The sequence below is a fragment of the Bubalus kerabau genome, chromosome 5 (assembly GCF_029407905.1).
Source record: "Bubalus kerabau isolate K-KA32 ecotype Philippines breed swamp buffalo chromosome 5, PCC_UOA_SB_1v2, whole genome shotgun sequence".
Taxonomy (NCBI): domain Eukaryota; kingdom Metazoa; phylum Chordata; class Mammalia; order Artiodactyla; family Bovidae; genus Bubalus; species Bubalus kerabau.
This window is the reverse complement of record NC_073628.1, coordinates 880,980-896,306: the sequence shown is the minus strand read 5'-3', so window position 1 is coordinate 896,306 and position 15,327 is coordinate 880,980. Positions and strand designations below refer to the sequence as shown.

Sequence of the window (15,327 nt, the reverse complement as noted above, 5' to 3'; positions counted from 1 at the left end):
GGGTCCTGGCTGCCATGCAGCGCAGCGCCGGGGGCTGCTCTGGCGCTGAGGTCACCGTGGTCCTTCCCGCGCTGGCGGACAGCACCCCTGCTCTCTGTCACCGCTGACCCCCGGAGACCCAAGGACTCTGACGTCCACGCGGATCCTGCAGCCAGTTTGCTCACTTCCTCTGAAGATGAGGCTGTGCAGCTGTCTGAGCTGCACTCACAGAGACACCTGCGGGATGTCCCGGGCCCCACATGTCCCCACAGGGCCAGCTGTGAAGCACCAACCGCTGCCCAGGGCTCAGGTCTGAAGAGGACAGAGCTGTGGCCCATGAGTCCCCAAGACCAAGCTGGCCGCTGGCACCCTGCCTCTGGCCTCAGACCAAGCAGCCCTCTCCTGAAGGTTGGGGCCAGGATGGGAGTCCAGGCGTCCCAGAGGGAGGTGGGTATGCTGGCGGCAGAGGTCGGGGGGTGGGAGGCGGCTGCCAGCGTCTTGTGTCTCTAGTCGCCTCCTCCCCCATCTCCAGGACCCCTCAGCCCTTCATCTGGGCAGAAGCTGCACCCAGCCTGATCCCCGCGTGAGCGGGGACGCCCCTCCCCCATCTGACTGGGGCAGAACCCTGAACCACTCCTCGTCCAGCCCCTGAAGCGACAGCCCTGCCAAGGCTGGACTCCAAGGAGGGCCCCAGGAGGTGGGGTGGTGAACCGCCCCAAGCAGTGCCGGCCCCAGAGCCTCTTCTGCAGTGCGCTCCCTCCCAGCCCCCAGGGGGCGGGGGGCCGAGCACAGCCTGGAGGAGGCGGAGCTGCGGTGGGTGGGCCCTGCCCAGCCCCTTAGTGCCTCCTCACAGCCTGGCTGGGGCCTGGGGTGGGGCAGGGGCCGTTATCTGGTTTCTCCTGCTGCTGGGTCAGTTCCGGGGGTGGGGGCGGCGTGCACTCCGTGGGGGGTGGGGATTAGTCCCTGAGGAGGCGTCCAGCCCGGCCAGAGAGGAAGAGGCGGCTCCTGACACCTGAGCCCCTCGGGGGGGGCAGAGGCGCTGATTAGGGTGCTGCCTGCGGCTGCGGGGTCAGCCGGTCACTGGGGCAGCAGCTCCCAGGCCGCCAGGGCCAGGAGCTTCCTGCTCCCAAGGGGAGCGTGTCCTGGGGGCGGCAGTGAGCTCTCTGCCCCCACCTCCTGGCCACGCCCGTCCACCCCCTACCCGCCCACCCCCCCAGGCCCAAGAGATCATGAGGTCATGGCTGCGGGAGAACCTCAGCCCCTGTCTGGTCTCTGACCGGAGGGGTCAGGCTGCAAGGTTAGCTCCACTGCCCGCATGGCTACGGGGCTCAGCACGGGGCAGACGGGGTGCGAGTGGGAAATGCCGGCCCAGTGGGGGTGTATAACTGTAAAGGGTGGTCCTGGCCCTCACTCGGGGTCCTCCTGACCCCGCTGGCCTTGGGAGGCGGCCCAGACTCAGAGAACAAAAGCCGCCGACCTGGGCCCTGAGACCCCCGACTGCTTCCTGAGCCCCCGGCCTGTGGGAGGCACCAGGAGCGCTGTGCTGCCCCCTGGTGGCCGCCACAGACCCTGCAGCCACATCCTGCCGCCAGCGCAGCTCCCGCCCCACCCGCCTCACCACGGCCCCCAGACCCAGCTCGGCCTGGGCCTGCTTCCTGCAACCAAGGCAGCCTGAGGTGGATGAAGTGGGCCTGATTCGGGTGCTGTCAGCTTGTCTGCTCTGGGGGCCCCTCCCAACACTGGGGTCTGGGGGACTCTGGACCCCCCCAGGGGCATTCCTGTGCTGGACCCTGTCTCCACCCCACTCTGCTGCCCTGTCTAGGCAGGGGGCCCCTCCGTACATCCAACGGCCCCTGCCCACCCTCCCAGTGCTTCTGTGGGGTCAGGGGTTGCAGTGCCGTGGAGTGGGGGGAGCAGGTGACAGGACTCCTGGGGCAGTGGTTTCCCTTGGGCCTGCACGCACACCACACACACACACAGGCACCGCACACCGAGCTAGGCTCTGGCATGATGGTAGAGTCCAGAGGTCTGTGGGAGAAGACGAAGCCCCTCCTGTGTGACGGCCCAACTGGGCGGACACAGGAGACTCCTGCCCTTGTCCCCTTGTTTACGCACTCTGACCATCCAAGTGCAGAGAGGAGCGTCCCCTGCCCCTCCCCTGGGTATTATGGACAAGCTTAAAAAATCACACGGAGTCCAGGAATTGCAAAATGCTCCAAGTGTATTCACAAACCCCCCTGGCCCTTTCCTGAGGCCCAGGGCCAGGAAAGTGGGGTGAGGCTCGCCTCCCAGCGGCCAGCCGAGCAGCTCCAGTCGCCACATTGAGGGACCGGCATGATGCTGAGGCCTGGGGCCAGGAGGCTGGACCCCCTGCCCGCGGGGCTGGTCCTGAGCAGGCCCCTGGGGCCTCCCCCACCCCCTCCTGAGCAGGCCCCTGGGGCCACTGCACACCGGGGCAGCTGGACCCTGGGAGGGACGAAAGGGGTGGGGGTGCTTCCCTGGCCCGGGGCTCAGGTTCCACCGGCCTTGGAGGCCGTTGGCAGCAAATAGAAGCGTTCCTGTGGGCTTGTTGAGGAGCGCGGCCGCCAGGCCCAGGCCGGGGCTGTGGCCTCTACTGCACGGGCCGGGCCCGCGGGGCCCTTCTCACGCGGCGCCTGAGCCCGCTCTCCGGGCTTGGCTCCAGCGCCACCGCCGAGAGGCCGAGGCCGCCGGGGGAGTCGCACTGCAGGCCCTCGCAGCCGCACTCCTCCGCCTCCGTGTAGGTGAGGGCGCGGCTGGAGCCGTCCTTGCAGTGCAGGGTCACGTTCCTCAGAGAGAAGCGCAGCTCGCGGCAGCAGCTGCACCGGCGCTCCACCGCGTTCGCCTCCGGGGAGAACCTGTGGGCGGGGCCCGCTCAGCACTGCCCCGTGAGGCCCCGCCCAGGCCCGCCCCCGAGGCCCCGCCCCCGAGGCCCCGCCTCCGCAGGGAGGAGCCCGCCAGGCTCCGGACCACCCCCCCGCCCCCGGGACCCAAGCGGGGTTTTTAGTAAGGAGAAGAGCTCGATTCCAAACAGGCTAAGAGACACCGTCCCTGGACCCCAGCCCAGCCCCCTGCTGGCCCGTGGTCCCTCCAGTCCATTCCCGGGGGGGGGGGCTTCCCGCGGCTCCCCGCGGGCGGGCCCCGTTGCACCTTCCCGAGCACTGCCCCGCAGGAGCCTTCTGTGCGGGGTGGGGGGTGGGGGCGGGGCTCACGCCCAGGGAGGTGGTGGCCCCGCGGGGTGGGGTGGGGGCGGGCTCACGTACGCGGAGGTGGTGTCCCCGCAGTTGCCCCGGCAGTAGGCGAGGCGCACGGGCCCGGGGGAGCTGCAGCCCTGCTGCCAGAGGACCTGAAGCTGGTGGTGCACCGCACAGGTCGACCCTGGGGAGGGTCAGGGGTGTGCAGAGGTCAGCCGTGGCCGGGGCAGGCGGGAAGCCGCGCCCCCTCCTTGGCAGAGCCGCCCACTCACGGTTGTAGGTGGGGCAGGAGAGGCAGCAGCCGTCCTCGCTCGGCAGAGCCTTGTCCTGCGTGGACCACGGTGCCATTAGCGGGGAGCGGGTACCAGGAGGGCGCAGCCATGCCCCCCCCACCTGTTGATCGTGGCCGCCCACTCCTGTCCAGGGACTGTCCTCCACGGCCACTGTGGGCCCCCCAGGAAGGGCGGGTGGGCTGCTGGGACTCACCGCAGGACAGGTAAGCGGGGGACACGCCTTCTTCGTGGTCACCACCACGAGCCCATCCCGGTGCTGCTCACACTCGTGCGTCACACAGTGGTCTCCAGGGTCTGACCAGGACTCACCCGGCTGCAGGGAGTCCCAGCCGGCCGGTAAGCGGCCCTCCCCAGGGCCCTCTCCAGCTGGGGCGGGCACTGTGTATGTCCATCAGCCCCCAGCCCACAGGCTTCCAGAGCTCCGCGGTTCTGCCCAGAGGCCGCCTAGCCCTGACAGCTCCCCAGGGTCCCCAGTGCACCAGGATGCTACCCACCCTGCACCCCCACCGTCGCTGTGCACTCTGCCCTCTGTACAGGGCTGGGGTGGCCCCCCCGAGAACACACCCCAAGGCCTCGCGGCCACTACTCACGTAGAAGAGGTGGGCAGAGCTGTTGCTGGTGTTGATGATGCAGGCCACCTGCACGCACTCACCACAGCACTGCTCGGCCCGAGCCTGGTACTTGAAGCCCTGAGGGAGGCAGGACGTGGCCTGAGCCCCTCTGAACACTGCGGAGGAGGGTGTGGAGGCCAGGTGCAGGGGCACTCACCAGGGGGCAGGAGGTGCTGCAGATCTGGGTCTCACAGTTGATCAAAAAGGTGTCTGACAGGGCTCCCCCAGGCAGCTCACACCGGCATTTTTCACACAGGCTGGAGGAGACCACGGCACCGGGCTGCGGCAGTCAGGGGCAGTGTCAGCGGGACAGGCCTGGCCCTGCCAAATGGACTCCTCCCCCCGGGCAACCCTCGGGAGTGCCTCCTGCCGGTCTTGGGGAGAGTCCCAAGGCTGCGTCACATGCTCTGGAGGACCTGGCCAGGGGAAAGCTTGTCTGGGGACCTTGTCAAGTTCCGGACAAGAGCTGTGGTCCCAGGAGAGCCCACTGCTGCTCCAAAGTGCCCCTTCCCCAGGCCCTGCAGGGATGCAGCCTCGGCCACGGAGAAGCTTGCAGGACGGGGACTCTGGTCCCTGCGAACCAGGGGGGCCTGACCTTCGCCGGTTCCCACCTGGTACAGGGTGCCGTTGATGTTGCAGACAGTCCAGCCTGCTCGGGGAAGAAAGCAAAGCTGCAGACCCACCCTTGGCCCTAGAGCACCTGCCACGCCCCTCGGCACAGCGTCAGGTCCCAGGTGACAGCCCCGCTCCCCCGCCTGGCTGCCGCCGAGCCAGGGCACTCACTGCAGTTGTAGGTTGGGCAGCAGGCCGCCTCCTTGTAGGTCTGGACGGCATGCGAGCCTTTGGGGCAGGCCTCCGGTTCAGGGCAGTATCTGGTGTCACAGGCTACAGCGAACAGAGCGGGCGTCAGGGCCTCCCACCCCGCCCTGAGCGCCACCCCTATGGGGGGTTTCCAGGAATCCTGAATGGGGGAGGACTCTGGTAGGGGGTAGGCTCTCTGAGGGGTGCCTGCTGCCCGAGGGACGAGGCTTCTGGTCAGCTCTGACCTCACAGTAGCCCACACTTCGGAGCCTTTGCCAGCCAGCCCTGAGCCCCCCGCCCCCGCCCCCCCCCCAGGGCTCACCGCAGCGGTACTGGGGGCAGCACTGGCCAGTCTGCATGGCCTCGGGCACAGGCACTTGGCCGGACGCGGGGCAGGGGGGCGCCGTGGGGCAGGCCCGGGGCCGGCAGCTCATGGTCTGCGTGCTGCCCTCACAGGTGCACTCATAGCAGTCCACGCTGACTGTGCGGCCGGGCTGTCGGGGGGGAGGACAAGGGAGCCCATGGCCACGGCCGGAGGGGCAGAAACCCACGGCTCGGGGCCTGCGGGGCTCTCCAGAGGTGCGGGTGCGGCTGAGGCCCACGAGGGCCTGGAGGCAGGACGCGGTCCTGCACGCCGTGGCTCGGGAGGGGTCCTGGGGAAGACGGGGTGCGCCGGCCCCAGGGCTGTGCGTGGGGGTCCTGAGTCTTGCCGGGGACCCCCAGCCCCCCTCCTGCCCATCCTGTGAGTCTCCAGGGCTGAGAGAAGCCCCCAGCCCCCGAGGGCGCCACACTCACCTCCACAGGCTCCCCACTGGGCCCCAGGCAAACTGGAAGAAGAGAGGTGAGGTCACTGCTGGGCTACCTTGGCCCCCAGCCCATCACGGCCAGACACAGTCTGGGGCTGGGGGACCCCAGGTCATGGCGGAAAGCCTTGGGGTCCAACTGAAAAGCCAGGGGCAGTGCCTGGAAGCCCGGAGCCCAGCCCGGGGACCCCAGCCCAGGAACCTACCCTTGCAGTCGGGCACGCAGACCTCCTTGCTCGAGCTGTACAGCATTGTGCCCTGCGGGCAGAAGCAGCCTTCCGTGATGGGACTGGCTTTTAGGAGGGCCCTGCGGGAGGTGGGAACAGAGGGTGAGCAGGCCGCGCCCTCCAGGGCAGGAACACGGGCTGGGCCAGGGAAGGGGTCCCCAAGGCAGAGGGCAGGTGCTTACAGGGGGCTGGCACTGCTGTTCGTGTAGCAGTAGAAGGGGGTGGGCGGGCCGCAGGGCTGGTACTCCATGCCAGCAGGGCAGGTGAAGGCTGTGTGGAGGGCAAGGACGCGCCTGAGGCTGCAGGGCACCAGCCTTGGGCCCTGGCCTGGGCCTCACTGGCAGGCGGGGCTGGGAGCTCTCGGGCCAGGACCTGCTGGTGGAGCCCTGACCCCTGCACCCCAGGCCCAGGCGCGCTCACCTGGATGCCCCTCTTGTCTCTCAGGAAACAAATGCCCTCCATCCTGGGCCCAGCCCTCCTCCTCCTCCCAGAAGCCCCCCTTCCCCCCCACTGATTGCCCACTGTGCCCATGCCCATGAATGCCACTGCCCAGAGGGAGGGGGAGGGGGCAGACACGCACGGCACCCGGAGTTGGTATGGCCCCGCCAGTCGACGCAGACGCCGAGGGACGCACAGAGGGCGGCATAGAGCTCCAGGGCAGTGCACACCATGTCCGTGCCGGGCATGTGGCACTGGTCAAAGGTGCAGCCTTGGTAGTACGGCCAGGGAGGGATCAGCACGTGGCACAGCTCGAAGGGCCTGTGGCACAAACACGGGGGTCGTGGGTGGCACCAGGGAGGGGCTGCCTGGCTGCAGGCTTTCCCCGAAAGGGCCCTGAGGGAGAGACGTCACTGGGCCGACCCCCGTGCCCAGGGACCCCAGCCCCTGGGGCCATCTGTATGCGGCAGGGTGGGAGTCTGGCTGAACAGTTTTTCTTTCTGCAAATTCTCCACTGAGTTCCCCAGGGCCTGCCCACTCAGCCCCCTGCTGGCTGAGGACTTGCACCCGGACCCCCCATGAGCTGCTGCAGAGCCTGAGGCCGCCCCACAGCCAGCCTCCATGGGGCTCTGCACCCAGCGTCCCAGCAGCTGTGACCCCCTCTCCCTCGCAGCCCCTTGCAGGCCCACCTCTTCCCGCCAGCCCGGTAGCGTGGGGTCAGCAGGACTACTCACACCCCTGCCTTTGGCCCAGCCCTGCCCCAGAATCTCACTTGCTCAGAATGAGCTGGCAGATCGGCGAAGGTGGGCACGGGGTGGGCGAGGTGCCAGGCTCCCCTGGGGTGGGCGAGGTGCCGGGCTCCCCTGATGTCGGGGGAGGCCCGTGGCAGGACGGCTGGCCAGGGTATGTCACCTTCCAGTGGCCAGACATGTCGGAGCAGGAGGCCACCACCGCGCCCCCGGGCAGGCGGCACTCGTCCTTCTGGTCATTCGTGCAGGTGCCTGCAGCATGGGGGCAGTGGTCAGGGGGCCTCCCGCGCATCGCCACCAGGGGCTCAGTGTCCCCAAGCCGAGGGTCGGGCCCAGCATCTCCAGGCGGCCCTCAATGGAGTGTGCGAACCTGCCCCTCCACCTCCATGTGCTTCCTTTTCCCTCCAAGAAACCAGACCCTGGGGCCGTTCCCAGGGAGGACAACAGGGGTGGGCCTCGGGTGTGGGCTGCGTGGCCGGGCCCTGGGCCCTGTGGTCGCACATTCTTGGCGCAGCCAGAAAGCAGAAGTGCCTGTAGGCCCAGCACCATGCAGTGGCCTCAGCCCGGGGCCAAGAGTGCGGCTCCGGGGGGACACACCCAAGGCCAACCCTTCTCACACCGGACACACTCAGCCACGTTGAATGACCACGGACGTAGCCCGGAGCCAGGAGGGTGGGGAGTGGGGCCCGGGCACTCACCGCACTGCCCTTCCGTGTTGTTGGCGAACTTGCTGAAGGGCACTTCCACGGAAAAGATGAGGCCACTGAACATGACCTGGACACCGAGCTTGGGAATGCTCACGTACATCTTGATGCCAACCTGGAAGACGGCAATGCCGCCTTTCTGGAAGCCGGTCCTTACCACCTCGCCATTAAAGATGATCTGGACGTGACCCGTGAGGGACAGATGGAGAGGGGAAGGGGACGGTGGTGATCAGCCAGCGCCCGGCGCCCTCAGCCTGCCTGGCACTTGTGGGGGCCGCCCTGCCGCATGCCTACCTCATTGGTCATCACCCCGTGGACGGGCTTGCGGGTCAGCATGACGCGGTTGTCATGGTACTCAACGATGATGGACTGTGGGCAGGACAGCCCGTCCTTTGCGTCGCAGAAGTAGTTCTCAACCAGCACGCGGAAGTGGCCGAACACCGGCACGATCTGCCGCAGCAGCACGTACGTGCAGTTGTCCAGGAACGTGTAGTAGGTGCCATCAAACGTGATGTAGTGCGGGTCCCCCCAGCCGCTGCACACGCCTGCATGGGGGGTGAGCGCCTTACGGGCCGCACCGCCGCCCCCCGCCCCAGGGACACGTGGCCCCACACCAAGGGGAGCAGGTGACCGCCTTGCTGCCAGGGCCCATGCACTGGCACCACACAGAACTCTGTCCAGCAGGCGCCTGAAGTGGACCAGACTCCCTCCGCCTCCTCGCCCCTGCGTGGCCCGGGGACTCCGGGCCCAGGCAGGGTGCCGCACGGCACCCCGGTTGAGGCTGAGCCTTGATCCTGGGGTGTCCTCCCTGGGCCCAGCCCAATTCCGTTCTGCCTCCTCTGCCCCTGCCCTGCCCAGCCCAGGCCCGTGCAACCACTGCACCCCGCCCGCGCACTCACACTGGCACTGGTAGTGTGGGCAGCAGCCGTCATGGTCAGTCACCTGCACGGCGGGGTAGCCGTTGGCACAGGTGGGCTTCTGCACCTTCGGACAGTGGCGTGGGCTCACTGTGATGACCCCGTTGCCCTGGCAGGTGGCCTCGGAGCAGTTGGGCATGGGCCAGGTTTCACCTTTCTGTGGAAGCAGAGAAAGCTACAGGGCCTTGTCGCCACCTGGCACCCACTCCACAGGGCAGCGCTCGCCTGGGTCTCCCCAGAGAGAAGAGCCACCCTTCTGGGACTAGGGGCCAGCCCTGCCCCAGGCCTCTCTTCCCCTGCCCCACCCAGAAGGCACAGGGCTGAGTAGGGGGAGCTCTGGCTGGTGAAGGTGGCCCCCTTTCCACCCTGTCCCCTGCCTCCAACTCTTTGGTCTCCAGTCCTTGGCTGTTCCACCCACCCCCGAGAAACAACAGCCTTCTCCAGCCCCCTTTACAGGCCAACGTTGGGCCCCGTGCTCCTGGCACCCCCATCCAGAAGAGCTGAAGACCAGATGGCCACTTGTCATGGCCAGCCTGCATCAGCCCAGGAGTCACTGACCTTCACCCAGGCTTCATGCCACACCCTCTAGTTGGAAACCACTGAGGGTCCCTTCCCAGGCCCCCTGAGTCCCTGAGAAGGGCAGGAGAGGCGAGGTTACCATTCTTGGGGGGGCTGCATTTGGGCACCCTTGTGGAGTGACCGACACGGTGGTAGGAGTGGAGGACTCTGGTAGGGACGTGGTCGGGGTGGGAGGTGGCATGCTGGTGGGACAGGTGGTGGCCGTTTCCTTGACCACCTGGCAGTCTGGGCTGCAAAAGGCATGATAGCAGTAGCCCGATAGGTCAGTCACTCGATAGATGACGGATCCTGCAGGACAAAGACAGAGGCAGGCACTGTAGGCCAGGAAGTAACTCCAGAGAAGAGCTGGCCTGGTTGCGGCCCTCCTGCCCAGGTCTAGACTGCATCTTCATGGAGAGCTTACTGCGATCCTGGACACAGACCCAGCCCGTCACAGAGACAAGACACACCTGTGTCTCCTGCACACGGAGGCTTTGTGAACAGGGCACCAGGGACCAGAGGTGCCACACAGCACATGCCCAGGGAGACTCTACATACCTGCAGGGTACAACTGGCCAGACACGTTGCAGAAGCAGGGTACAGTCGAACGTGGGGATGGGGTAGTCTCAGATGTAGAAACAGAGGTTGTACTGGTTGTTGGAGCCGAGGTTGCGCTGCTTGTCTGCACAGAGGTTGTACTGGTTGTAGGAGCCGAGGTTGTGCTGCTTCTCTGCACAGAGGTTGTACTGGTTGTAGGAGCTGAGGTTGCGCTGCTTGTCTGCACAGAGGTTGCACTTGTAGGAGCCGAGGTTGTGCTGCTTGTGTGCACAGGGGTTGTACTGGTTGTAGGAGCCGAGGTGGTGCTGCTTCTCTGCACAGAGGTTGTACTGGTTGTTGGAGCCGAGGTTGCGCTGCTTGTCTGCACAGAGGTTGTACTGGTTGTTGGAGCCGAGGTGGTGCTGCTTCTCTGCACAGAGGTTGTACTGGTTGTTGGAGCCGAGGTTGCGCTGCTTCTCTGCACAGAGGTTGTACTGGTTGTTGGAGCCGAGGTGGTGCTGCTTCTCTGCACAGAGGTTGTACTGGTTGTTGGAGCCGAGGTTGCGCTGCTTGTCTGCACAGAGGTTGCACTTGTAGGAGCCGAGGTGGTGCTGCTTCTCTGCACAGGGGTTGTACTGGTTGTTGGAGCCGAGGTGGTGCTGCTTCTCTGCACAGAGGTTGAGCTCATTGTAGGAGCCGAGGTTGCGCTGCTTGTGTGCACAGGGGTTGTACTGGTTGTTGGAGCCGAGGTTGCGCTGCTTGTCTGCACAGAGGTTGTACTGGTTGTAGGAGCCGAGGTGGTGCTGCTTGTCTGCACAGAGGTTGTACTGGTTGTTGGAGCCGAGGTGGTGCTGCTTCTCTGCACAGAGGTTGAGCTCATTGTAGGAGCCGAGGTTGTGCTGCTTGTGTGCACAGGCGTTGTACTGGTTGTAGGAGCCGAGGTTGCGCTGCTTGTCTGCACAGAGGTTGTACTGGTTGTAGGAGCCGAGGTGGTGCTGCTTCTCTGCACAGAGGTTGTACTGGTTGTTGGAGCCGAGGTGGTGCTGCTTCTCTGCACAGAGGTTGAGCTCATTGTAGGAGCCGAGGTTGCGCTGCTTCTCTGCACAGAGGTTGTACTGGTTGTTGGAGCCGAGGTTGCGCTGCTTGTCTGCACAGAGGTTGTACTGGTTGTAGGAGCCGAGGTGGTGCTGCTTCTCTGCACAGAGGTTGAGCTCATTGTAGGAGCCGAGGTTGCGCTGCTTGTGTGCACAGGGGTTGTACTGGTTGTTGGAGCCGAGGTTGCGCTGCTTGTCTGCACAGAGGTTGCACTTGTAGGAGCCGAGGTGGTGCTGCTTCTCTGCACAGGGGTTGTACTGGTTGTTGGAGCCGAGGTGGTGCTGCTTCTCTGCACAGAGGTTGAGCTCATTGTAGGAGCCGAGGTTGCGCTGCTTGTGTGCACAGGGGTTGTACTGGTTGTTGGAGCCGAGGTTGCGCTGCTTGTCTGCACAGAGGTTGTACTGGTTGTAGGAGCCGAGGTGGTGCTGCTTGTCTGCACAGAGGTTGTACTGGTTGTTGGAGCCGAGGTGGTGCTGCTTCTCTGCACAGAGGTTGAGCTCATTGTAGGAGCCGAGGTTGTGCTGCTTGTGTGCACAGGCGTTGTACTGGTTGTAGGAGCCGAGGTTGCGCTGCTTGTCTGCACAGAGGTTGTACTGGTTGTAGGAGCCGAGGTGGTGCTGCTTCTCTGCACAGAGGTTGTACTGGTTGTTGGAGCCGAGGTGGTGCTGCTTCTCTGCACAGAGGTTGAGCTCATTGTAGGAGCCGAGGTTGCGCTGCTTCTCTGCACAGAGGTTGTACTGGTTGTTGGAGCCGAGGTTGCGCTGCTTGTCTGCACAGAGGTTGTACTGGTTGTAGGAGCCGAGGTGGTGCTGCTTCTCTGCACAGAGGTTGAGCTCATTGTAGGAGCCGAGGTTGCGCTGCTTGTGTGCACAGGGGTTGTACTGGTTGTAGGAGCCGAGGTGGTGCTGCTTGTGTGCACAGAGGTTGTACTGGTTGTTGGAGCCGAGGTTGCGCTGCTTGTCTGCACAGAGGTTGTACTGGTTGTAGGAGCCGAGGTTGTGCTGCTTGTCTGCACAGAGGTTGTACTGGTTGTAGGAGCCGAGGTTGTGCTGCTTGTGTGCACAGGGGTTGTACTGGTTGTTGGAGCCGAGGTTGCGCTGCTTGTCTGCACAGAGGTTGTACTGGTTGTAGGAGCCGAGGTGGTGCTGGTTCTCTGCACAGAGGTTGTACTGGTTGTTGGAGCCGAGGTTGCGCTGCTTGTCTGCACAGAGGTTGTACTGGTTGTAGGAGCCGAGGTTGTGCTGCTTGTGTGCACAGGGGTTGTACTGGTTGTTGGAGCCGAGGTTGCGCTGCTTGTGTGCACAGAGGTTGTACTGGTTGTAGGAGCCGAGGTTGCGCTGCTTGTCTGCACAGAGGTTGTACTGGTTGTAGGAGCCGAGGTTGCGCTGCTTGTCTGCACAGAGGTTGTACTGGTTGTAGGAGCTGAGGTTGCGCTGCTTGTCTGCACAGAGGTTGTACTGGTTGTAGGAGCCGAGGTTGCGCTGCTTGTGTGCACAGAGGTTGTACTGGTTGTTGGAGCCGAGGTTGTGCTTCTTGTGTGCACAGGGGTTGTACTGGTTGTAGGAGCCGAGGTGGTGCTGCTTCTCTGCACAGAGGTTGAGCTCATTGTAGGAGCCGAGGTTGCGCTGCTTGTGTGCACAGGGGTTGAGCTCGTTGTAGGAGCCGAGGTGGTGCTGCTTCTCTGCACAGAGGTTGTACTGGTTGTTGGAGCCAAGGTTGCGCTGCTTGTGTGCACAGGGGTTGAGCTCGTTGTAGGAGCCGAGGTGGTGCTGCTTCTCTGCACAGGGGTTGTACTGGTTGTAGGAGCCGAGGTGGTGCTGGTTCTCTGCACAGAGGTTGTACTGGTTGTAGGAGCCGAGGTTGCGCTGCTTGTGTGCACAGAGGTTGTACTGGTTGTAGGAGCCGAGGTTGCGCTGCTTGTGTGCACAGAGGTTGTACTGGTTGTTGGAGCCGAGGTTGCGCTGCTTGTGTGCACAGAGGTTGTACTGGTTGTAGGAGCCGAGGTTGCGCTGCTTGTGTGCACAGAGGTTGTACTGGTTGTTGGAGCCGAGGTTGCGCTGCTTGTGTGCACAGAGGTTGTACTGGTTGTAGGAGCCGAGGTTGTGCTGCTTGTGTGCACAGAGGTTGTACTGGTTGTTGGAGCCGAGGTTGCGCTGCTTGTGTGCACAGAGGTTGTACTGGTTGTTGGAGCCGAGGTTGCGCTGCTTGTGTGCACAGGGGTTGCACTGGATGTGGCCTCACGGAAGGTGGTGCCCGTGTGCACGGGCACACTCACACTGGAGGTGCTGGTCACTGTGACGGTGGGGGGAGGGCAGTGTTCTCGGGGCTCGCAGCACAGCACTCTGATCTGGTAGTTGAGGCACAGCCTGGTCTTGCCCTTCTGGTCCTGGTTCCGACACAGCAGGCCCACGTCCTGGTGGCACTGTACCAGCTGGCCCAGCTCGTGGATGCTGACCCCAGGGTGGTTCTCGGCTCGGCACTCCACTTTGCTGATGGATTCAGGTCGGTGGCAGATGGTGTCTCCATTCCTCATGATGTTGCCGAAGGTTTCATTGTCTCCCCCGTGGGGCCCGGGCATTGGGAAGTCCCCGTCGAACCATTTGGTCCACCTGCACTTTGGCTTGCAGGGGGTGGTCCCTGGAGAGGATTGCTCGTGTGTGCTGGGCGTGACCCATCTTGGTGGGGTCACGTGAGGTGAGCTGGCAGTGCTGAGTTTTGTGGAAGTGGAGAGGGTTCCGGTGGTCCAGGTAGTGCTGGCTTCAGTTGTGGTTGTCTGTGTGGTCGCAGGTGTGGCAGGGGAAGTGGTGTTTGTCCTGCAAGTGTCCACCAGCTCACAGCACAGGAAGCGGATGTTGTAGTTGTAGCAGATGGGGGGCAGCTGGTCCTTGTTCCGGCAAATCAGGCCCACGGATTTGTTACAGATCACGTCCTGGCCCAGCTCCTGCAGTGGGGTGTCGGGGAAGCTCTCTGCCCGGCACTGCACATTCTTGGGCTCTGCACAGAATTTATAACCTTCGGCTCTGAGATTCGAAATAGTGTCAAAATCTCCACTGTTTATCCCTGGCCCAGGGTAGCTGCCATCTATCCACTCAGTCCAGCTGCATAACACTTGTAAACAGGTGACCGTGGTGGGCTCAGGTGAGGACGGCTCTGAGGGCCTTGGAGCTGTGGACAACACAGAAGTTGTGCTTGAAATTGTTGCTGAAACTGGCACTGGGCTGGGAGTCAAGAGGGTTGTTTTCCCAGGAATCAAGTTATCTGGGACAGGTGTTGAGGTGCCTGGGACAGGTGTTGAGGTTCCTGGGACAGGTGTAGAGGGTCCAGGGATGGGTGTAGTGGTTCCTGGGATGGGTGTTGAGGTTCTTGGGACAGGTGTAGAGGGTGCTGGGACAGGTGTAGAGGGTCCTGGGACAGGTGTTGAGGGTCCTGGGACAGGTGTAGAGGTGCCTGGAACAGGTGTAGTGGTTCCTGGGACAGGTGTAGAGGGTCCTGGGACAGGTGTAGAGGGTCCTGGGACAGGTGTAGAGGGTCCTGGGATGGGTGTTGAGGTTCCTTGGACGGGTGTAGTGGTTCCTGGGACGGCTGTAGAGGATTCTGGGACAGGTGTAGAGGTTCCTGGGACAGGTGTAAAGGATTCTGGGACAGGTGTAGAGGTTCCTGGGAAAGGTGTTGAGGTTGTTGGGATAGGTGTAGAGGATCCTGGGACGGGTGTAGTGGTTCCTGGGACAGGTGTAGAGGATCCTGGGATGGGTGTTGAGGGACAGGTGTAGTGGTTCCTGGGACAGGTGTAGAGGATTCTGGGACAGGTGTAGAGGGTCCTGGGACAGGTGCAGAGGATTCTGGGGCAGGTGTAGAGGATTCTGGGACAGGTGTAGAGGGTCCTGGGACAGGTGTAGAGGGTCCTGGGACAGGTGTTGAGGGTCCTGGGACAGGTGTAGAGGTGCCTGGGACAGGTGTAGAGGGTCCTGGGACAGGTGTAGAGGGTCCTAGGACAGGTGTAGAGGTGCCTGGGACAGGTGTAGTGGTTCCTGGGACAGGTGTAGAGGGTCCTGGGACAGGTGTAGAGGGTCCTGGGACAGGTGTTGAGGGTCCTGGGACAGGTGTAGAGGTGCCTGGGACAGGTGTAGAGGGTCCTGGGACAGGTGTAGAGGGTCCTGGGACAGGTGTAGAGGGTCCTGGGATGGGTGTTGAGGTTCCTTGGACGGGTGTAGTGGTTCCTGGGACGGCTGTAGAGGATTCTGGGACAGGTGTAGAGGTTCCTGGGACAGGTGTAAAGGATTCTGGGACAGGTGTAGAGGTTCCTGGGAAAGGTGTTGAGGTTGTTGGGATAGGTGTAGAGGATCCTGGGACGGGTGTAGTGGTTCCTGGGACAGGTGTAGAGGATCCTGGGATGGGTGTTGAGG

At 63.9% G+C, this 15,327-nt stretch overlaps 1 protein-coding gene across 1 annotated transcript in view; it reads right to left on the bottom strand.

The window, feature by feature from the left end:
• Nucleotides 1-2,218: 2,218 nt before the first annotated feature.
• Nucleotides 2,219-15,327, bottom strand: part of LOC129652191 (mucin-5AC-like) — a 28,873-nt gene continuing 15,764 nt past the window's right edge. The window contains 22 exon segments of the mRNA XM_055580497.1: nt 2,219-2,745; nt 2,748-2,764; nt 3,210-3,375; nt 3,464-3,518; nt 3,678-3,797; nt 4,075-4,173; nt 4,253-4,375; nt 4,707-4,744; nt 4,879-4,980; nt 5,906-6,006; nt 6,109-6,196; nt 6,507-6,685; nt 7,137-7,365; nt 7,812-7,995; nt 8,112-8,362; nt 8,717-8,891; nt 9,393-9,601; nt 9,851-9,990; nt 11,279-12,741; nt 13,200-14,089; nt 14,232-14,678; nt 14,735-15,325. Coding sequence (XP_055436472.1) covers nt 2,591-2,745; nt 2,748-2,764; nt 3,210-3,375; nt 3,464-3,518; nt 3,678-3,797; nt 4,075-4,173; nt 4,253-4,375; nt 4,707-4,744; nt 4,879-4,980; nt 5,906-6,006; nt 6,109-6,196; nt 6,507-6,685; nt 7,137-7,365; nt 7,812-7,995; nt 8,112-8,362; nt 8,717-8,891; nt 9,393-9,601; nt 9,851-9,990; nt 11,279-12,741; nt 13,200-14,089; nt 14,232-14,678; nt 14,735-15,325 — 5,822 coding nt within the window. The 3' untranslated portion in view covers nt 2,219-2,590.